Raw genomic sequence first — 23216 nt, 5'->3', positions numbered from 1 at the left:
GTCTCATGCTTACGTAAGAATGTAAAATCCCACCATGTAAATCATACATACATGCTTCATGCTAGACTCAAATGTCCTCTGCATGCAGAGGATTTCACTTATAAACATATTAAAGTTCATTACATGCACAGAAATATTCAAGAAAGATAAAAATAGTTTTTTTCATCATGACTATTTTTAGAGATTGTTTATTCAGGTATAGGAAAAGCTACATTTGATTGAGACAGAAGAATGGAAGACAGACTGGTAACAAGGTCTGTTTCCCACCTCTTCTTTTTGTCTGGCAAAATGACAAAGAATATGGTTCTTGACTGTGAGTGTGAATAAGAAAAATAACATCTGACTGTGACTCTTTAGAACAGACTGAGTTTTTAAATCAATACCAGTTACTGGACTAAGTAGATAGATGACAAGGACTAGAAAAACAGTCTGATTGAAACACTTTACTGCAGTGAACGATACGCGCCCTTTCATGTCAACATCGACTCTAGAGGTTTTATTCCACAACACAGTATGTTCAGAGTAATACGAGTGTTTGGGAGAAAAATATACAGTGGAGAAAGAAAGAGAAGAAGTTCCCAGAGGTCAGCACCAGGGCCAGTCTGAGGTTCCAGGTCATCTTAAGGCATCTACATATACGTATATATATGCGTATACATATCAACCTTCACCGAGAAGGAATCAAAGCACAGGAGATAAAAATCTTAGCAACTGGTGATCTTCTATTGGTGATAAGTACACATGTGAGCTTCCGGTACTATTTTTGATGCTATGAAATTAAACATCTGAAATAAAGTAAGGCGATTCCCATTCCAGTATTCAATTTAATTTATCACTTACCCTGGAGGTTTCCTGTTACTTCTGTGACATCACAAACATCCAGCTGTGACCACTGGCTGAATTCAAAGGTGAAATTGTTATTAACTCGACAGACGTAAAAGCCTGCATCTTTTACGTGCACGGTGTTAAAAATTAGTTCTGATGCATTTCCGTTTGGAATCTGTGAAAGAATCAGTAAGAGAATGTAAATGAATGACCCATCAAAACACGCCTTATAAAGTGTGCTGTGTAAAAAATGTGTTGATTTCCTCGGAGCTTTGAAAAGCGTATCTTTTCTCAAGTCCTGAAATATTTTTTACTTAAAAAAGAAAAAAACAACCAAGCAACATTTTGAGTAATTTAAGATTAAAGTCTTAGAAATCCACACTCTTTTACAAATGCATTAACCAGAGAGTTAAGCTCTCTCCCATAGTTTTCCCCAAACAGAAAATCGTCTATTTTGTCATTTAAAACTGTTCAAATCATCAGTATTCAAAGAAATCTACAATGGCAAATGTATAAGTAACACAGAAAGTTAGGCCTGGCTATTAATTTCAGTTATGGCCAAATTAGCTGCGAATACACATAAGCAAGTTTTTTGTTTGTTTTTTTTTTTTTTTACCTTGAGACCCTAATTTTTCATCTGCAAAATTCCGTAAGAGGACAAACTCCTTAACTACTACACTTCTTTCAGGGTCTGGGCGGAGAAGGGCTATGGAAAGCATGTCGGTGTTGAGAAGGATGGCCGTCCAAGGGTCTCCCAAGCTCTCCCCTCAGGGCTTTGGTCACCACATTAAGGTTTCTTTCCCCTTTACTCATTAATCTGTAAGGGCCACCCACCTCCGGCACGTTGCCAAGGAGCTGAGTCGTGTACCTCATTCCGTTAGATTCCTTGCAAGCGTAGTTTAGTAAGTTCATCTCTCTCTCTCTCTCCAAACCCCAACCAACTGAATTCAACTCTCACCCCCTCAGAACGTGCACCAGGCCCAGGGCATTTTGCTGAAGATTTGACAGCTGGGATGGCGGGCTGCACTTGGCACCATGGCGAGGCTTGGTAGGCAGACTGGCTCAAGCTGAAGACGTCCGGGGTGAACAGACTGCAGAAAGCGGCTTTCCCAGCGACTCCCCTATCTGACTAAAAGCAAAAACTTCCGGGAAATGAGGCTACCAGAAATTCCTCCTTCAGGGTGACTTCATCCGGGAGGGAGACTAAGAGTAAACCTACCATAAATCCCCTCTCCAGGAAGAGTTTTATGGCCGTGATGATGAAAGACCACTTGCATCCGCATGAAGAAATATTATCACAAACTTTCTTATCTGTTTCTTCTTCTAGAAACCTCTTCGCATTTCCTAGAGAAACCCACTCATTCTTCCCATACACGTCTTTCTCCCTCCTCCCTTTTCCCTGTTAAGTAAGTATGTAAGCTGCTGGCTTGTTCACAGAGCTACTTCCTTTGTAAGTTCCCATAGGAAAAAAACCTTTTTCTCTTGTTAATCTGTACTTCATCAGTTAATTCACAGGCACCCAGGGGCTGAACCTAAGAGGGTACAGGAAAACCTCTTCCTCTTCTGCCAATCCCAGCCTCTTCCCTTGCTCCTGGCGATTTTCTCCCTGCTTTAGCATGTTTCTTTTATCGCATCACTCTCAAAAACCTACTCTAGTACTTTGTATCTTAAATAAATAAAAACACCCCAAACAAACCTCCCTTGACCCACATCCCCTCCTCTCAGCAGCACCGAGAATGCGAACTGCCCCTTTCTTCCGACGATACTTTCCCCTTGAGGCTTCGTATCCCTCTCTGCTGGATGTCCTCCCTTCCCTCTTGCAGATTTCTTCTTAGTCCCTTTACTGGGTCCTCTTCCGTAACATAAACTTCCAATGCGTCTCCAGATATCCAAACTGCCCAGCTGATTCACGCAGATGTCTAACAGGCATTTCGAACTTAACACATCTAAAACCACTTCCTTGCTTTTTCTCCCTAAGTCTAGTTCTCTCCCAACCTTCAATACCTCAGTATAGAACACGTCCCCAGATGCTTCAGTCACCAATCCAGGGGTGATCCTTGATCTCCCTTCCTTTTTCTTCCATCGGGGCTGGTTAAACTCTGCCTGTAAAGTAACCTGGCCTGGGCGCTTTGCTCCCGCTGCACGGCCTCACTCTAGCCACGCTGCCACCATGCCCAGGCCAGCTCGGGCGCCGGCTAACTGGGCCTCTTGCTCCTCTCTTGCTCCTCTCCAAGCAGGGGCCTTGTGTTTTAAAAACGTAAATCCCATCATGTTATTTCTCCTGCTTAAGACTTCAGTGCATCTCACTTTATATCAGCCTGTTTATTTCCCTCACGGTTCTGAGCTCAAAGAACTCTCTTATTTGTTCACTGTCTCTCCCCACTGGAGGAGGTGGGGGCAGGACCGTGCGTGTCAGTGCTTCATCCTCATGGCCTGAGATCCTGGCCTGGCACGAAACAGGTGCTCATCAGGCATCTGTTAAATGAACAGCTCTTAAGGGGCTCCTGGGTGGCTGGGTCAGTTAAGTGTCTCTTAATTTTGGCTCAGGTCATGATCTCGCTGTTTGTGGGTTCAAGCCCTGCATCGGTCTCTGTGCTGACAGTGTGGATGGAGCCTGCTTGGGATTCTCTCTCTCCCGCTCTCCCTGCTTGTGTGAGCACGCTCTCTTTCTCTCTCAGAATAAAAAAGCTCAAAAGATTAAAAATAAAAAGGAATAGCTCTTAAAATAGCCTCATGAACATAAGAATGGTTCAACAAGGGGTGCCTGGGAGGCTCCGTTGGTTAAGCGGCCGACTTCGGCTCAGGCCATGACCTCACGGTTCACGGTTCCTGGGTTCGGGCTCCGCGTCTGTCTGGCTCTGTGCTGACAGCTCGGAGCCTGGAGCCTGCTTCAGAGTCTGTGTCTCCCTTTTTCTCTGTGCCCCTCTCCCGCTCATGCTGTCTGTCTCTGTCTCTCAAAAATGAATAAACGTTTTTTTAAAAAAAGATATTTAAAAAAGAATGGTTCAATACAACTCGACTTGTGAGGGCTTTAGAGTCTATTATAACTCTTCAAATCTAAGAAGTACTCCCCACCCCCTACATTTTTACCTTTCTCAAACCAGGGCATATTTTACAAATGATATATATATATATTTTTTTTAATGTTTATTTATTTTAGAGAGAACAGGGAAGGGACAGAGAGAGAGAGAGAGGGAGAGGATCTCAAGCAGGCTTTGCGCCGACAGCAGAGAGCCCAATGAGGGGTTCGAACTCACGAATCGTGAGATCATGACCTGAGCCGAAGTCAGACGCTTAACCGACTGAGCTACCCAGGCGCCCCTACAAATGATATTCTTAATGTTGTAAGTTTTATGTTGTTTCTCTTTCAGAAGGCATTTATTAAAATAAAAGCAACTTTGCAATTGAGAAAATGTTAAAAATCACTTTATTTTTATTTTTTATTAAAAATTTTAAAAAAATATTTATTTTTCAGAGAGAGAGAGAAACAGAGCATGAGCAGGGGAGGGGCAGAGAGAGAGGGAGACATAGAATCTGAAGCAGGCTCCAGGCTCTGAACTGTCAGCACAGAGCCTGACTTGGGGCTCAAACCGAGAAACAGCGAGATCGTGACCAGGGTTGAAGCTGGATGCTCAACTGACTGAGCCAACCAGGTGCCCTGTTAAAAATAACTTTAGTTACCATTTCTTGAAAGCCTAGTGTATGAAACATCCTGTCCATTAAATCCTCATAACCCCGGATGACAGGAATTCACATGACTAATAACGCTAGTCAGGGTTCCAACAGAGGCCTAACACCAGAGGCTACACGCAATCTCTCACTACAGTTTGGCTGCTCTACCTTACTTGTGCGTAAGGGATGGAAATTAAAAATTGTACAAAACCACAGATTTCTTCTAAGGCACAGAATGATCCCATTAAAGGAAAGATGATAATCTCAGAATGGCTCTTTAACTTAGTTTCAGGTTTGCAGATGTAGACTTTGCACTGAATTCGGAAGAAAGCTTAGTTATTTGACTAGCAGGGTGAAAAGAATATGGAGTTTCAAGGTACAATCTAGGAGGAAAGGGAGTGAGGTGAGGTGGAAAGAGAGGAGGCCCACTAAAGTGAGACACAACATGGGCCGGACAGACTGGTGGGAAAAGCCCAGTGGCAGAGAGCTCAAAGAACTTTTAAGAAAAAAAGGATTCCACGGGGCGCCTGGGTGGCACAGTCAGTTAAGTGTCCGACTTCAGCCAGGTCATGATCTCGCGGTCCGTGAGTTCGAGCCCCGCGTCAGGCTCTGGGCTGATGGCTCAGAGCTTGGAGCCTGTTTCCGATTCTGTGTCTCCCTCTCTCTCTGCCCCTCCCCCGTTCATGCTCTGTCTCTCTCTGTCCCAAAAATAAATAAACGTTGAAAAAAAAAAATTAAAAAAAAAAAAAAAGAAAAAAAGGATTCCAATATGTGATTTTAATCCTTATTGGGTGGTGCAGGGATACAATATTTCCACAAGAGGAATAAACGCTCCCCTCCACCAGCCTGAATCTTACTTCAGAATCTACCACAATAGCCTAAATCTTTTGATATAACAGTTACATGGAATGTTTAAAATAACATTCCATTAACCTTCCATGTCACCTTGGAAAGATCTTAATTAAAGATTTCGGTTGCCTTTCTTCGGGCAGCTGGGAAGATGGTGGACCCTCAGGCTGAGTGTGCCCACCCGAGGCAGCCAACCATCTTTCAAGAGAAGAAGGGGGTCTTGATGGGAGACACTGGCAAGGAGAAGCTCCCACGAAACTATAAAAACATTGGTCTGGGTTTCAAGATGCCCAAGGAGGCCACCGAGGGCCCCTGTATTGACAAGAAATGCCCCTTGAGTGCTGATGTCTCCATCTGAGGGTGGATTCTGCCTGGTGTGGTGACCGGGACGAAGACGCCGAAGACCGCTGTCATCTACCGAGACCTCCTCCACTGCAGGGGAAAGGACGAGCGCTTCGAGAAACACCACAAGAACACGCCCGTGCACCTGTCCCCCTGCTTCAGGGATCCAGATGGGCAACACGGTCACAGTGGGCCAGCGCCGGCCCTCGAGCAAGACCGTGCTTCAATGTGCTCAAAGTCGCGAAGGCTGCTGGCAGCAAGAAGCGATTCCAGAAGTTCTGAGACATCTGTCCACACCCTCAATATTGGAAACTGTATTTGGAAAATACAGTTATTTTCCAAAAAAAAAAAAAAAAAGAAAGAAAAAGAAAAAAAGCAAGACTTTGGTTGGAATATAATTTGTTGTAAGGAGTTCTGTATGGATATGTTAGAATGTACTGGCAATATTTACCCTCTGTTAACGTTGTTGCTCTGAGTGATTCCTAATTTCCACAATTTTTAGTGACAAAAGAATTGATGTTATTATTGCTTACCTTTTTTTAACATGACAAGGGACTGTCTTAGCAAAATGATGATTTTTCACTACTTCAGTAGTAACACAGCCATGTCTATCAGATCAAAATTCTAAAACATACGCTGAGGATAATGATGCTAATTAATTTATTATCATTCTCTCTTATGACTGAGAAAGTAAAGTACATTTAAAAAGTTACCTCTTGAAATTGAAGAAGATATAAAGAAATGGAAAGACATTCCCTGCTCATGGATTGGAAGAATAAATATTGTCAAAATGTCAATACTACCCAAAGCTATCTACACATTCAATGCAATCCCAATCAAAATTGCACCAGCATTCTTCTCGAAACTAGAACAAGCAATTCTAAAATTCATATGGAACCACAAAAGGCCCCGAATAGCCAAAGTAATTTTGAAGAAGAAGACCAAAGCAGGAGGCATCACAATCCCAGACTTTAGCCTCTACTACAAAGCTGTAATCATCAAGACAGCATGGTATTGGCACAAAAACAGACACATAGACCAATGGAATAGAATAGAAACCCCAGAACTAGACCCACAAACGTATGGCCAACTCATCTTTGACAAAGCAGGAAAGAACATCCAATGGAAAAAAGACAGTCTCTTTAACAAATGGTGCTGGGAGAACTGGACAGCAACATGCAGAAGGTTGAAACTAGACCACTTTCTCATACCATTCACAAAAATAAACTCAAAATGGATAAAGGACCTGAATGTGAGACAGGAAACCATCAAAACCCTAGAGGAGAAAGCAGGAAAAGACCTCTCTGACCCCAGCCGTAGCAGTCTCTTACTCGACACATCCCCAAGGGCAAGGGAATTAAAAGCAAAAATGAATTACTGGGACCTTATGAAGATAAAAAGCTTCTGCACAGCAAAGGAAACAACCAACAAAACTAAAAGGCAACCAATGGAACGGGAAAAGATATTTGCAAATGACATATCGGACAAAGGGCTAGTATCCAAAATCTATAAAGAGCTCACCAAACTCCACACCCAAAAAACAAATAACCCAGTGAAGAAATGGGCAGAAAACATGAATAGACACTTCTCTAAAGAAGACATCCGGACGGCCAACAGGCACATGAAAAGATGCTCAACGTCGCTCCTCATCAGGGAAATACAAATCAAAACCACACTCAGATATCACCTCATGCCAGTCAGAGTGGTGAAAATGAACAAATCAGGAGACTATAGATGCTGGCGAGGATGTGGAGAAACGGGAACCCTCTTGCACTGTTGGTGGGAATGCAAATTGGTGCAGCCACTCTGGAAAGCAGTGTGGAGGTTCCTCAGAAAAATAAAAATAGACCTACCCTATGACCCAGGAATAGCACTGCTAGGAATTCACCCAAGGGATACAGGAGTACTGATGCATAGGCGCACTTGTACCCCAATGTTTATAGCAGCACTCTCAACAATAGCCAAATTATGGAAAGAGCCTAAATGTCCATCAACTGATGAATGGATAAAGAAATTGTGGTTTATATACACAATGGAGTATTACGTGGCAATGAGAAAGAACGAAATATGGCCCTTTGTAGCAACATGGATGGAACTGGAGAGTGTGATGCTAAGTGAAATAAGCCATACAGAGAAAGACAGATACCATATGTTTTCACTCTTATGTGGATCCTGAGAAACTTAACAGAAACCCATGGAGGAGGGGAAGGAAAAAAAAAAAAAAAAAGAGGTTAGAGTGGGAGAGAGCCAAAGCATAAGAGACTCTTAAAAACTGAGAACAAACTGAGGGCTGATGGGGGGGTGGGAGGGAGGGGAGGGTGGGTGATGGGTATTGAGGATGGCACCTTTTGGGATGAGCACTGGGTGTTGTACGGAAACCAATTTGACAATAAATTTCATATATTGAAAAAATAAAAAAATAAAAAATAAAAAGTTACCTCTTTATTCATTTTGAACCACTGATATTGTACAAAGGGATGTCCAGTTGCCCGGCAACACAGTTTCACAAACTGTCCAGCCAAGACTGCCTTTGATTCTGGGTTTACGGTGATCTTTATTCCTTAAAAAAAAAAAAAAAAAGAAAGGAAGGAAGGAAGAAAGAAAAGGAAGACGGAAAGAAAAAAAAAGTTAAGTTACGGTAGAGAGGTTTTCCTTGTTTATGTTTCTGCAACCAAATTAAAAGAAAAAAGTATCGTGGAAATAACTTGCACATTCATTCCAGTTGCAAACTGCCCGTTCGTGTGTCCTTCCCCATCAGACTAGGCATCTGTGAGCTCCAGGCTTTGTAAAACCAAGAGGAAAGAAACTCATCCCCAGAAGACTTTGATCTACTGTACTTCCCATGACTGGAGGAGAAAACTGTTTGCCCTGTTTCTTCAATTCTTAGAAAACTTTTTTCTGCATTCTAACACCTCTGGAATCAGGATGCACCTTCTAAACAGATGTCTGCTAGACAGCACTCATGATGCAGTTCTCAGTGCTGGCTTGTCAAACACGTGGTCAGAAACGCTCATACGGCTGGCACGTCAACTGAGTTAGGGGCACTGTTACAATAAGACGAGTGTTGGCCATTGAGAACGTCTCCAAAAGACATCTGAATTTAATGTTATGACTTGGCATTAAAATGAAACTATTCTGCACACACAAAGGCACGGAAACAGAACAGCAGGATATAAATCTGAAATATGGGATACGAGCATTTCTTATCTGAGAAAGGACTTTCAGCATCGACACTTGGAAAGCTTTAAAGACGATCCGAAGTCAATCATGTTATGCCCTCCATCCCGCCTCCCTCTCAGTTACTCTTTCTGGGAAAGCCAGCTGCCCTGACATGGGGATGCTCAGGCAGCCCGGTGGGAGGCCCGAGTGATAAGGAAAGACAGCTGAGACTCCTGCCGAAGGCCCTGTAAGTGAACTACTGAGAACTATCCAACCCCAGTCAAACCAGACGGCTGCAGCCCTGCCTAACAGCTGGACTCCCACCTCAGCAGAGGCCGAAGCTGGAGCCAAGGCCACCCAGCCAAGCCATTTCCAGGTTCCTATTCTCAGAAACTGTGTGAAGTAATAAATGGTGCTTGTATTAAGCTTGGGACTTGGGGGTAATTTGTTATGCAGCAACACATAACCGATACAAAAGAAACCAAAGTTAGGAAATTTTACATTTGCCAAGGTTGTAATACGGAAAAGTGGGTTAGCTGGCTTTTAGGAAGGAAGAAGGAAAGGTCATTAAAACGTGTAAATATGTTAACTAATTTGGATTTAAATTAAAAAAAAAAACTTGTAATATGTAATTCTCTGTACCTAGTTTTATTTTCTTTCCTCATCTACCCTGCATATGATCTGGTAACAGTAGGTTTTTCCTCTGTAACCCACCAATCCAAAGGAACAAAACAAGATTACAACTGAAGAGGAGTGAGTCCAAATAAAAGCAGTCTTAATACATCAAAGATACTAAACTTTCCAGAACAAAAATAGTAAATAAGGTGAAATGGGTAAGTGAAAAGCATTCCAGAAAGATACCAAATAAAACCAAAATCCAAAATAAATATTTATCGCACAATTATTACATTTGAGGGTCTGGAGAAACCCTGGAAAATCTTTAGTAAAGACAGCACATCCTCTCAAAAAAGAATTTGAAACCTTTGCCAAGGGAGAACTTTCCCATTCGTTAATTCTTTATGTTAGCACCGTATGGAAGAAGGAACAGAGTTCTTCTGAAATCTGTCTTCTGTGTTGGTTGGAAAATACATGTTGAAGACAGAAAATGGGATGAATGCACTCTCTTTGGCCGGCCAATTCACAGCACTGCATTTAACACTCCCAATGCGAGTGTTTGGCCAGGAAAGGCTTATGTCACAACTTCAAGATACAAAGATTCTGATTTTCAAGGTTTATGTGTGATAAGAAAGAAAAAAAAGTTGTAACAACAAAAGAAGGGAACAAATATAAATCGGAAAAACACAGGGCTTGTGGCCAAACGGGCTTTAAAATGTGGGTCTTCTAGCCATCTCCAACTTGACGAGTCCCAAATCCTCTTTGAACAAGGTCTACTCCTGCGTGAGGCCCTGCCGTCTTCCATCCCAGCCGACCCTGCCATCCGGTTCCTCAGGGCGAAAACTTAGAGCAGTCCTCCCGAACCCCTCATTCTTCGCAAGTAATTTCTCTGCAAGTCCTGTCGGTCGCACTTTTCCACGTCTCCTCATCTTCAACGCCATGATCGTAACCCAAGCCACCATCAGATGCTGATGGAATCCTATTAGAGCCTGTAGACTGGTTTTCTTGCTTCCAACCAGCAGCTCAAATGTCTTTTTTTTTTTTTATTATTAATTTTTATTTATTTTGAGAGAGAGCGAGCGAGCACGAGCAGGGGAGGAGCAGAGAGAGGGAGACACAGAATCCCAAGCAGGTTCTGTGCCATCAGCGCAGAGCCCGGTGCAGGGTTTGAACCCACAAACGATGAGGTCATGACCTGAGCCAAAATCAAGAGATTAGGCAACGCTTAGGCAACTAAGCCACCCAGGCGCCCCCAAAATGTCTTTTTAAAACATACATCAATCCATATCATTCCTCTGATTAAAACCCTTAACTGACTTCATACTGTACTTAGAATAAAATTCAAACTCCTCATCATGGTCTCAAGGTCCTACATAAACTGATGCCTCTAACCTCGTCCCCTCCTACTCTCCTTGTTCCAGCCACACCAGCCCCTCTTTTCAGAAGCCAGCTATTTTCTACTTTTCCACTTACTAGTCCTCTGCTGGATTTCCCCTCCAGCCCCCTGTTGCTTCACGGCCTGCGCTTTCTTTCTCATCACCTGCTGGGTCTCTGGCTTCGCTGGGAAATGTCTCTAAACTAGCTATCCCCCACCCCCACCTTCTCTATTATATTCACCCCACTTTGTGGGCTTCACTGCACGAACCAACTGAAATCCCTGCTTCGTTGTCTCACCTACTGAAACAGAAGCTTCAGGACAATAAGGATCTCGTTTGTCTTCGTCACCAGTTTACCCAACATCTGGAATAGTGCCTGGCATATGGTGAGAACAGTTGAGTGTTCAACACGTATTTGTTGAATGAACACGTATCACCGTCACAATAAAAACTACTGACTGCTTTATAGGTGCCAGGCGTTTTGATCTCTAGCCTTCAAAAGAACCATGTGAGTTAGATATTGATTACACCTATGTTATAATGAAGAAAATGAAGTTATTTGCAAAAAGCCATCCAAATTACCTTGAGTATAGTATTGAACCTCTGAGACTAATTGTTTTTCCATTGTAAAATGGCAGAACCAGAATGCAACCTAGGTTTTTTTGGGCTTTAAAATCCCCATGCTTTTGTTAATCCAATGATTCTTTTTTTTTTTTCCTTTGCCTTTTGAAGGTACACCTGATGAATGAAATGTGTATAAATTTAGGGTGTATGATGTGATAATTTAATAAACATACACATTGTGAAGTGATTACAACTGGCTTAATTAACACATCCATAGTTATTTTCCAGTGATTCTTTTTTTTCTTTTAACACTTTGTTTATTTTGAGAGAGAGAGAGAGAGAGCGAGAGAGTGAGCATGTGCCAAAGCAGGGGAGGAGCAGAGAGCGAGGGGGAGAGAGAATCCCAAGCAGGCCCTGTGCTGTCACGCAGAGCCCAACACAGGTCCAATCCCATGAACCGTGAGATCATGCCTGAGCTGAAATCAAGAGCCAGATGCTTAACTGATGGAGCCACCCAGGTATCCCCCCCAACTTTGTTTTTTTTTTTAAGATTTTATTTTTAGGTCATCTCCACACCCAAAGTGGGGCTTGAACTCACGACCCTGGGATCGAGTCGCATGCTGCACCGGCTGAGCCAGCCAGGCGCCCCTCCTTAGCGCACCTCCCGTGTTAGTCGTCTGCCACGGTGAGAGCGCCAGGCAGTGCTCATAAATTTACCACGGCAAATATTCTCTCCTATTATACAAAGAGAGAAGAGTGATGTCAATTAAAGGGCTTTCTCCCTATAGTGTCTTACAAAGAAATGAATGACTCTGAACGGACAAAGGGCCCATAGGGTCAGGATGTCCTAAATGGGTATCCTTCCTTCGTGTGGGAGATAAGACTACATGATTTTTTTTTTTAATTTTTTTTTCAACGTTTTTTATTTATTTTTGGGACAGAGAGAGACAGAGCATGAACGGGGGAGGGTCAGAGAGAGAGGGAGACACAGAATCGGAAACAGGCTCCAGGCTCCGAGCCATCAGCCCAGAGCCCGACGTGGGGCTCGAACTCACGGACCGCGAGATCGTGACCTGGCTGAAGTCAGACGCTTAACCGACTGTGCCACCCAGGCGCCCCAAGACTACATGATTTTTAATGTACACTCAAACTCAGCTTATACATCTGTCCTGTAACACCAATTTCAGTAGTCTAGTCTTCAACAAGCAAAGCAAATAAATACATGTATTTATTACTTCATGCTTCAAAGGCTGAGAACTGAAAGGCACCACGTGATCTGGAAACTGCCCTTGGTGAGTAGTAAAGACAAGAAGTCACAATACCTCCCATGCCTTAACCACACAAATTTCCTTCCTCCCACGTAGTGTTGTGCGGCAGGGAACCATGGTCAACCTGTAACCACCCTCGCGCAGCGCCCACTAGTCAGAAGGTGCTGAACAAAGGTAAGGAGGGAAGATGGCATAGTGCTACGCAGGGTGTACCATGGCAAACAAATGAAAGTTCTATTTGACAACGTGAATACACAGCTTCCTGGCAAACAAGTCTATTTTCAGATAACATCTGCAAAGAAGTCAAAGAGGTTACTTGATTTCCTGTAAGCCGGGAAGAGTCTGAACCAGGTACGATGGAACACGGGGATCGTGTGTTCAACACAAACCTGTGTAGATCACAGATTCGTGATACTGACCAATAAAACTCAAAACCCTGCTGGAATTCCAAAACATAAATTAGGGTGATTCCCTATGGTGACAGGAAGATTCACGATAGCCTCCCTTTAGGCTAGTGTCTCTTGAGAGGCATTTAAGAAATTTTTTTAACGTTTATTTATTTTTGAGACAGAGAGAGACAGAGCATGAACGGGGGAGGGGCAAAGAGAGAGGGGGAGACAGAATCGGAAGCAGGCTCCAGGCTCTGAGCCATCAGCCCAGAGCCCGACGTGGGGCTCGAACTCACGGACCGCGAGATCGTGACCTGAGCTGAAGTCGGACGCTTAGCCGACTGAGCCACCCAGGCGTCCCTCTTGAGATGCATTTAAATACTGATGCAATTTATAAACAGCTGTTCCGGGAACTTCTACAAGTACTGTATATGCTACAATCCATCTGTTTTCAGAGACCATGAACCAAAAATTTCTTTCCATCAGCTTCTATCCAAAACTCTTCCTCCAAGTTATTCTAAGAATTTCTAAGCTATCATTGAAAAGTGCCTCCTCATATTATCCCAGAATAAATCCCATTTCTCTTCCTCCACTGATCTCTCCCCAACACAACCACAGCAAGTCCATATATGTCCCCCTTACAAGTCAGGGAACATTTGCACCTACGCTGGCTAAACCTCGTCCCCTCATCATACCCCTTCTTCTCCCACATCGGACACTGACCCTGGAAACCTCGGCACAGACACACTCTTTCAGACCTCACCACTGCTTTTCTACCTTTCTACCCTTCTCCCTTATCTTTATTCCCATCCATACCACTGTTGCCTCTTTTCGCTTCTTGATATTTTCCTTTCAGAAATTTCTGTCACTCCCGAAACACGGAAAGTCCCTTATGAGATGTAGTAGCAGTGTTTTTTACTTTGGCAAGGACAGAAAATTGCCGTCCATGGGTCAAAGTGGCAATTGGGGTAATAATTCATCACCAAGTTTCTCAAATAGCCCAGAAATTTCCTAGCCATGAGAGAAATGACACTGAGTCCAGGTTGAGGTCAGCAGACCTGGGCTTTAATCTACTTTTGTCAATAACTGTGACTCTGGCTAAGTGATAACCACTGGAAATCTTACTTTCCACATAAATACGTGCTCACATTTAAAATTTAAATGTTCGTAACAGCACAATTCTGTTCCTTCACAGAACTATAAAGATAAGATGATTCTGAACTAAAGGTATTTTGCAAATGAGTGAATAATAGTCAACCACCTTAGTTCCTGTCTTAAAGACAGTAGGAATAATAAAAAATAAAATTTTGAGGGGCGCCTGGGTGGCTCAGTCGGTTAAGCATCTGACTTCAGCCAGGTCACGATCTCACGGTCCGTGAGTTTGAGCCCCGCGTCGGGCTCTGGGCTGATGGCTCAGAGCCTGGAGCCTGTTTCCGATTCTGTGTCTCCCTCTCTCTCTGCCCCTCCCCCGTTCATGCTGTGTCTCTCTCTGTCCCAAAAATAAATAAACGTTGAAAAAAAAAATTTAAAAAAATAAATAAATAAATAAATAAAATTTTGATATCAGAAACGTAACAGTAAGGGTGCTAAAAGGCATTTAAAAAAAAAAAAAGTGAAGTGATGTGAAATAAAAAAGGTGTGGGCCAAATGGAAAAGACGCCACTGAAGAGATCTCAGCCAGAGCTGTCTGATACGTACAGAGAGTGAAATCTGGGATTCATCTGATGAAACCCATGTATACGACGTTCGTTCTCTCTAACCATCCCCCATCATCTAGGCTCTGCTTAACAAATTCTGGGTCAGGGCATCACTTCCTTGGCAGCCATTTTGTGATCTACAGAACTATGTAACTGATGGAGCCTATAAATCTACTCAACATGTTTTCGCTTACAACAGAAGACACAAACATCTTCAACTGCACATCTAGGTTCATTATTTGCAAAGGATACAGATGCCAATACTGGTCCCTTGGAGTCAGGGTTTTGGGTCCTTTAATGAGAAAATAAAGGTCTAAAAAACCATTATGGGAGCTATGGTTCAAACAATGTCAGCACCCACTCAACGCTCCCACTCCCCTCCAGTTCCCAGTGAGATGAGCAAGGGAATAAAATAGGGAAGCAATGAGTGCTGGGAAATGGGGACGGGCACCATCCACACATAAAAACCGTATGCAATTTTTCTAACATAAGGGACAGGCCAGATAAACTGGGAGCGGGGAGCAGCTAGGCAATCCACGTGCTGTGAAAAAGCCCAGTTAGAAAAAAAAAAAAAAAAAAAGCCCAATTAGAAACAAAGCAGAAGAGGGTAAACCTCAATCCTACGGGGCTCCTTCAGAAAATATACTAGGTGTCAGAGCCCATGGAGAGCATGAAGTTAGGGGTGAGTTACCCTTGGCTTTGACCCCATGCTCAGTGAGGGGCCATTGAGCTTGGCTCCTAGTCAAGGGATCGTTCCAGTTAGAGGCAGGGGGACGTCTGCCCCAGCTACTTCTTGGCTACCAAAACAAATACGTAAAAGAAACCCAGCTTCTCAGAAAATGAGAGAAACTCCTTATTACAGCCCTCTCCTATGGCTATCTCTGGCTGTCAGCTCACAAACTGGAATGGAATGTGGCAAAATAAGACTAAAATGAACCTAAAGTTTCCTCTTATTTCTGCATTTAGGTCTGAAAGGTCTGTTCAGAGGTTCAAAGCATCTTGGACAGAAGTCACCCTACTCACCAAAAGCAGACTTCTCTATGGAGACAATCAGAGAAAAGTCATTGGACTTTCTGGGGTAGTAAGAAACTACCTTACCACAGAAAAGAGAGAAAACACGAGGATCTATTTATTTTGTTTTTTCACCAAGATACAGGAATACACTGAAAAGGAAAAACTGAAGACCAGGTAAGACTTGCTCTACACGCACTTGTTTTTACAGTTGTGGAGGACGTGATCATTGACAGCTTTGTTTTTCCTGTTAGACTATGAACCTTTCCTAGGCAAGAACTTTGGTTTTAATTATCTGTGAATCACAGCACCAAGTACAACGCCTGGAATGGTAAAGGTACACAGTATTATATGATACACTGTTTACTGAACGAACGAGTAAAATCCCCAATTAAGTGGATTGTATCAAAGCTTTCCTTCTTAATTACAGTATTTTTTATTCTCAATATCCTTATTAAAATATTAAAACTGTCTCTATAATTATTTTTTTAAAAATGTATTCATTTGGGGGTGGGGAGAAGAGGGAGAGAGAGAGAGAGAGGGAGAGAGAGAATCCCAAGCAGGCTCTGTCCTGTCAGCGTGGAGCCTGATGCGGAGCTCGATCTCACAAGCTGTGAGATCATGACCTGAGCTAAAACCAAGAGCTGGACGCTCAACTAACTGAACCACCCAGGCGCCCCTCTCTGTAATTCTTACATTTCTTTATTCTGGTATCTGCAAATATAGTTTTATTATTTATTTATTAAAAAAAATTTTTTTAATGTTTATTTATTTTTGAGAGAGACAAAGACAGAATGTGAGTGCGATGGGGCAGAGAGACAGGGAGGCACAGAATCTGAAGCAGGCTGCAGGCTCCGAGCTGTCAGCACAGCCCGACACGGGGCTCAAACTCACGAGCTGTGAGATCATGACCTGAGCCGAAGTCGGACGCTCAACCGACTGAGCCACCCAGGCGCCCCTGCAAATATAGTTTTAGATTATTCATATAAAATGTACATAGAAAGCTAACAATAAATTATTTCTTCCTGAAATTACTGAGCATTATTCAGATCCTAAAATATGTCCTCTTAAATCAATACTTAATATTCAAGTAACAGCTGATTCCCAATGGATACTATACGGCTAATATGACATAAAACTTCACAGAAACAGTGAGTAAGTGTTAACATAAAAATGTTAACATAGAAACTGCTTTCCTTTGCCTGTTCTCCCCTCAAATGCAAGAAAGTCCCAGGGGATAACTCTCAAAAAGCTTGCAGGCCAAATATCAGAATGATCTGCACAGAGGAACACTCCCAGTAATGTGCTAATCCTACCATTTGGAGAAAAACACAGAGAGCAGAAACGGACCTGTCAAAAGCAGGGGAGACAACTGATGCTTGTTAGGTCGGCTCTGCATTCCCTGCTGGGTTGTCAAAAGTCAAAATCTAAAATATTGTCAAAAATTTCGGGCAGATCGTTACACATAAATAAATATGTGACTCAAGTTCAGTAAAGCCCAGCTTCACGCATGGGAAACTTCAAAAACTCGGAAGCCTGAGATCTCAGGCCAGTGATCCAGCAGAAGTCACGAGATGGGAGGCCTCTGCGGTGGTGGGGAGGCAGCTCGAGGCGGCATTATTCCACACCACTCTTGCAGGTCCGCCACGGAGAGAACACTTACTCTCATTTTATAGACTTGGCAACCAAGAGTCACAGAAATTAAGTGTGATTATTGAAAAAGATAACGAGATCTAAAAGTTGTATTTACTTCCTGGAGAGGTTTCTTGCGTTTTCGGAGGCCCCGCTATGGTATTCTATCAAGTACGAGAACTTAGAAGCTAACTGAGTGCCCTAGACTGGCGGATTTCAATCGTCACAACTTCTGAGTCCTAGCCAAGGCACAGGGGATATAAAAGTTAACAAATGTCACCTCACGAAGTTCACCAACTGGTGACAGACAATGTCACTGAGATGCGGGCTGCATTAGCAGGGGTTATTTCCGCCCCGTCCCTCCTGGGAGGAACGGGCATGTCATCAAAAGGAGTTAACTAGAATCAATCTTGTGATTGCTGCTGGGACACAGATGAGTGCAAGGAACAATCAGTAGGTACCCTGCAACTATGCAGAAAGTCACTCTTGGAAGGAAGCCAATAACAAAAAAGGAAGGGCAAAGATGAAAAACCGATTCCTTGAAAACACTGTCTCTGGCCTCTCTTGAAGCCCAACCTGCTTCAAGACTTTTCAGTGAGAATTTATTCCCTTTATTACGCCGAGCTGAGTTGGGGTTTCTGGTAAACAGAACTACCACTATCGTGTGTCCCTAATTCCCGAACCTCAGAACTAAGTAAATAGTAAGATCTGAATTGTAATTTTGGGTTTCTCGTGTTAAGTTAAAAATATTTTCACAAGTAACCTGGCTACGTAGTAAAAACTGCATACGTCAAGACCACGTAAACAGAGAGCACAAGTCCTTAACCCATGGCCCTGCTAATCTTCTACCGGTTTCTCTGCTTCTAGTGGGACCCGTAATGGCAAACTGGACCCCTGGGAAGGAAGGTCTGCAGGACCGCTGCCATCAGGTGACTTAGATCACGTGGTCTCTCCTGCCTGACTTGCCTGCCCAGGACTGACTCCATGTGTAGTTGGGGGGAGGGGGGGGTTTCCTATTCCTCACACCTGACCCTGGAAGGAAGAAGTCTCACTCAATATTGGTATATTCAGAGAAAAAAAAAAAAACATGGATGAGTCGATCAACAATTCAAACGCATCATGTCAGCAAAATAAACACTAAACATCTGTCATATTTGCTTTATCTCCCTCATATACATACACGCATATCAATAAATATGTATTTATTTATTTTTTTGGCTGCACGATCTCTTTCTTGTTTTTTTTTTTTTTTTTTTTTGTAAATAATCTCTACCTCCAATGTGGGGCTTGAACTCATGATTCCAAAATCAAGAGTCACAGCCTCTACGGACTGAGCCTTGGCTGCACTATTTCAACATAAATTACAGAAATCTTACCCCTAAATACGTCACAATTTTTTTTAAGTAGGCTACACGCCCAACGTGGGGCTTGAACCCTGAGATCAAGAGTCTCATCTCTATCAACTAAGCCAGCCAGGCGCCCCATCCTCTAAATACGTTAGCATGCATCTCCTTGGAATAAAGACATTCTTCTACAGAACTACACCACCATTATCACATGATTCCCTAATATCTAACATGCATGTTAAATCCAAATTGTTTTACTTGTCCCCCAAATGTCTTCTATCTAGTTGATGTTTTTGAACCACAATCACATCGATGTTTCTGTGTTACATTTGCTTTTTGTGTGTTCTTTAGTCTCAACCTGGGGGAGAAAACGAGGCTCCAAACGTTTACATTTTCCAAAACCATTTAACACAATTCATTGTCAAATGAGATATTTTCCTCTAAGTCTGCCTCCACAAACTCCTGGAGAATACGCTAGGAGAAGAACCTACCTGGGGGGCTGAGAAGCCCAAGAACTTCGGTGTGCTCCATAGCCTGCAGGAAGTCACTCAGTTCTGTGACCGTACAACCTTTCTCACCCATTAGCTTCAGTAAACATAGGCTTGGGCTTCCTTCAGGCTCCAAGACCTTAAGAGAACACTGCTCCAAGTCCAGACAGCTGCAAACGACAGATTTAATTCAAGTCAACAACCTTCTCCAACGTGATATGCCTGCTATATGTTTGGCATGACTGCAGGTATTACAGGGAATAAGCTGTGAGTCGCTGAGTAGTGAAAAGTTATTTACGTTATGAATGCTACTGTCCTTTCCTCCTCCTTCTGCCTTCATAGGGGATTCCTCTTTATGCTCTTCTCCAGATCAGCTCCCATGACTACTAAATCAGAAGATCAGGGGCGCCTGGGTGGCTCAGTCGGTTGAGCGTCCGACTTCGGCTCAGGTCATGATCTCACGATCTGTGGGTTTGAGCCCCGCGTCGGGCTCTGTGCTGACAGCTCGGAGCCTGGAACCTGCTTCGGATTCTGTGTCTCCCTCTCTCTCTGCCCCTCCCCTGCTCATACTCTGTCTCTCTCTCTCTCTCTCTCAAAAATAAATAAACATTCAAACAAAATTTAAAAAAAAAAATTAAAAAAAAAAAAGAAGATGAGAGAACTCTTTAAACAGGAAGCGAGAGAAATTAGCTTTGATACTGACGAAAACTTTTACTTTAATTTGGGAACAGGGAATAAAAAGATCAGATGCACTTCTCTACTCTTTCTTGCACTTTTTATAAAGTGTAATATGACCCAAGAAAGAGGCACAGATCTTTGAGACATCTTGAAAAATGGAAAAAACTTAACATATGGTATTTTATATTAGCAAAGCAGTGTCCTTGTGTGTGTGATCATGCGAATAAAGATACAGAACAATGTATGTTCTGCATGATACCATTTTTATTAATATGTGTTTTTCTTATGTGTAGAGTTAACTTTGAAAAGATGGGCAAGAAACTAGTAGTTGGGATTGTCCTACAGAGGGGAGCCAGTGCAGCAGAGCTCAAAGCTGGACGATTCACTTTTCACTGTAAACCTTTTGTATTGTCGAATTTTCACTATGTGTGCTCATTCTATCAACAATTTTTAAAAGACTATCAGTGCTACTGACGTTCAAAGTACAGTACTTCTAAGCACCTAGAAATACCCTATCGCAGGAGGAAGACAAACTCTGGTCTGAGGGCCAAACCCACCCAGCCACTTGATTTTGTAAACAGTTTTGTTGGAATACAGTTATGCTCCCTCACACACACCTTTACAAACGTGGATGGCTGCTTTCCTGTTATAACAGCAGACGTGAGTAGTTGGTCTGCAAAGCTGAACACACGTGCTATTTATATTTAGCTCCTTATACAAAAAGTTGGCTGACCTCTACTCTAAAGAATCTTTAGGTCTCGTCCTTTTGTTAAAACTATTTCTTTTCAGTATCACCATTTAACGTACACATACCATTTCTTTTTCAATGTCATTGTATTCAGTAGGTGTATACAAGGTTAGAAAGGTTAAGACCAGACTGTACACGGCCAGAAATAATAGGACAAGGAGTACGGACTTCAACCATTTCATAGGAAGGGAAAGCACAAGTATGAAACATGCAAGAGAAGAAAAACAACAAAGTAAAACCAAACAAAAACAACAAAAAAAACCCAATAATCTTCCCAAAGAGACGTGACCAACAACAAAGGCCAACCAAAGCCTTCGGGTCAGCTCCACGATAGTCTGTAGAATTCGCACTTCACACACCTTCAGAGAGACCTTTCCCTTCCCTACCAGTTTAAATGAAAGTCCAATACCTCTCGCTTCTCTGTGAGGTTTGCCCAGACCACACAAGTCCTCCAAATACACTTTAGACACGGTCTCCCGAGGGTGCTCTTCTCGTATACCAAAGGTTCGCAAACTTGTGTCACGTGGCAGAGAGTAAATATTTTAGGCTTTATGGGCCATACGGTCCACTGCGTGTTCTTCTTCCTTGTCTTTTGCTTTGCAATTTTTCAAATATAAAAACCATTCTTAGCTCATAAACCGGTAGTGGTGCAAATCTGGCTCTCGGGTCATTGTTTGCAGACCCCAATTCTCTACGTCTCAGTTGGCACCATTTTGCCTTAAAACCACGAGCTTTTCTTTCATATCCATGTCTTCTGTACCTAATTGGGTCACCGAACTCCTTGAAAACAGAAACCCTATATTTTTAACCCCTCGATACCTAAAATCTGTCGTGCCCGTATTAGTCGCTCATAACTGAATGATTACTGAGTGAATTTGAATCGTAACTAAAAAGGCTGGAAGCTAGAGGGACGGAAGGGGTAACAGTATTAAAGCTGTGGCAGGTGCAAGGTCCGCAAGTTTTCATATGACTTGGAATAACCTTATTCCATATTCATTTTGATCACTTTTATTAAAAGGTCACCAGAGCATTTGTATAATGGTCACTCAAGATTTATAATTCTGTAGTGAAGTTGGTAATCTAGCAAATTTAGAAAAAAAAATGTATCCAACCAAAATAATTTCACTGGCAGTATCATCCACTTCATAGGATTGTTAGAATTAGATAATCCATGCCCCAAGCGCTTAGTGTGTGGCAAATAATAACACAATAAAAGTGAGCTTTTCTTATGCAATAAAAATATGGGGATATTAAAAGAATATCAATTTCCTAATCATGCTAATTTCTGAAACTGTTTTAGCTTTTCCTTAAAAATGTTTTCGAGGGGTACCTGGGTGGCTCAGTCAGTTAAGTGTTCGACTTCAGCTTAGGTCATGATCTCACGGTTTGTGAGTTTGAGGCCACGTCAGGCTCTGTGCTCACAGCTCAGAGCCTGGAGCCTGCTTCGGATTCTGTGTCTCCCCCTCTCTCTGACCCTCCCCCGTTCATGCTCTGTCTCTCTCTGTCTCAAAAATAAATAAACATTAAGAGAAATTAAAAAAAAAATGTTTTTGAGTAGTTCCTAGTTTGGTAACCTGATCATGTCCTTCAAGGCCTCCTGTCTCTACACTCACCATTCTTTTCCAAGTGTCTCAGTTAAATGAATATATTCAATACTCAATTTTTGTTAAATGTGACTCATCAGAATATAGGTTAACTGTTCCCAAATTCTGGACCGTAGACCAGCGGCAGCACAATCTGAAGTCCATGGTAAAATGATAAAAATAAGGACGCTAAGGGGCGCCTGGGTGGCTCAGTCGGTTAAGCGTCCGACTTCGGCTCAGGTCATGCTCTCGCGGTCCGTGAGTTCGAGCCCCGCGTCGGGCTCTGTGCTGACAGCTCAGAGCCTGGAGCCTGTTTTGGATTCTGTGTCTCCCTCTCTCTGACCCTCCCCCGTTCATGCTCTGTCTTGCTCTGTCTCAAAAATAAATAAACGTTAAAAAAAAATTAAAAAAAAATTAAAAGAAAAAAAGGACGCTAAGACTGTCTTTTTGTCTTTAAGATGGTCTTTCCTGTTTTTCAGTGTTCAAGTGTCTTTTCTTTTATGGAAGAATGGTGACTATAACAATAGAAACAACAAAAGCTGCAGATACCCACTGGTCCTCCATTTTATGAAATTTTCTTTTGTTAGTCCCTGTAATGTCCAAGTCGGGGAACCAGTATTAGAGATAGCTTAAGGATCACCAATTTTTTTTGAGATAATTAGAATATGAGATTTATAAAAACAAGAATGCTGCAAGCTAAACATATTTTTTTTTTTATGATACAGAGAGGTTATCAGAATCTGGTATATCTCACCAAATGTAACCAAGTGATGCTTTAATATTTATGCTGATACAGAAAAAAATGAGAAACAGTTTGACTTCTTCCTTCCAAATGAAGAAAGGTAAAACTGAAGTAGACAAAAATTTCCAATACAAGAGGCACAGGAGAAAAACAAGATTCTATATCTCCTTTCCTTTTTTACTGATTTTCTGCATGGGCACTGGATTTCAGCAGAGAGGATGCTTACACATAT

General features: G+C 42.5%; 1 protein-coding gene and 1 pseudogene across 2 annotated transcripts in view; one reads left to right on the top strand and one right to left on the bottom strand.

Annotated features, from left to right (window-relative positions):
* The window catches only part of MALT1 (MALT1 paracaspase), a 64130-nt gene that overhangs the window by 34898 nt on the left and 6016 nt on the right, over window positions 1–23216 (bottom strand). For both annotated transcript variants that reach the window (XM_003995258.6, XM_011288150.4), the window contains exons 2-4: window positions 19237–19403; window positions 8127–8248; window positions 841–1000 (exon numbers count right to left, since the gene is read on the bottom strand). In XM_003995258.6, the coding sequence (XP_003995307.3) occupies window positions 841–1000; window positions 8127–8248; window positions 19237–19403 (449 nt within the window). The remainder of the gene's footprint in view (window positions 1–840; window positions 1001–8126; window positions 8249–19236; window positions 19404–23216) is intronic.
* On the top strand, window positions 5438–5970 carry LOC101101258 (annotated as a pseudogene).

Source organism: Felis catus, chromosome D3 (assembly GCF_018350175.1).
Source record: "Felis catus isolate Fca126 chromosome D3, F.catus_Fca126_mat1.0, whole genome shotgun sequence".
Lineage (NCBI taxonomy): Eukaryota > Metazoa > Chordata > Mammalia > Carnivora > Felidae > Felis > Felis catus.
Note: the sequence above shows the minus strand (reverse complement) of the source record. Positions and strands in the feature narration are given on the sequence as shown.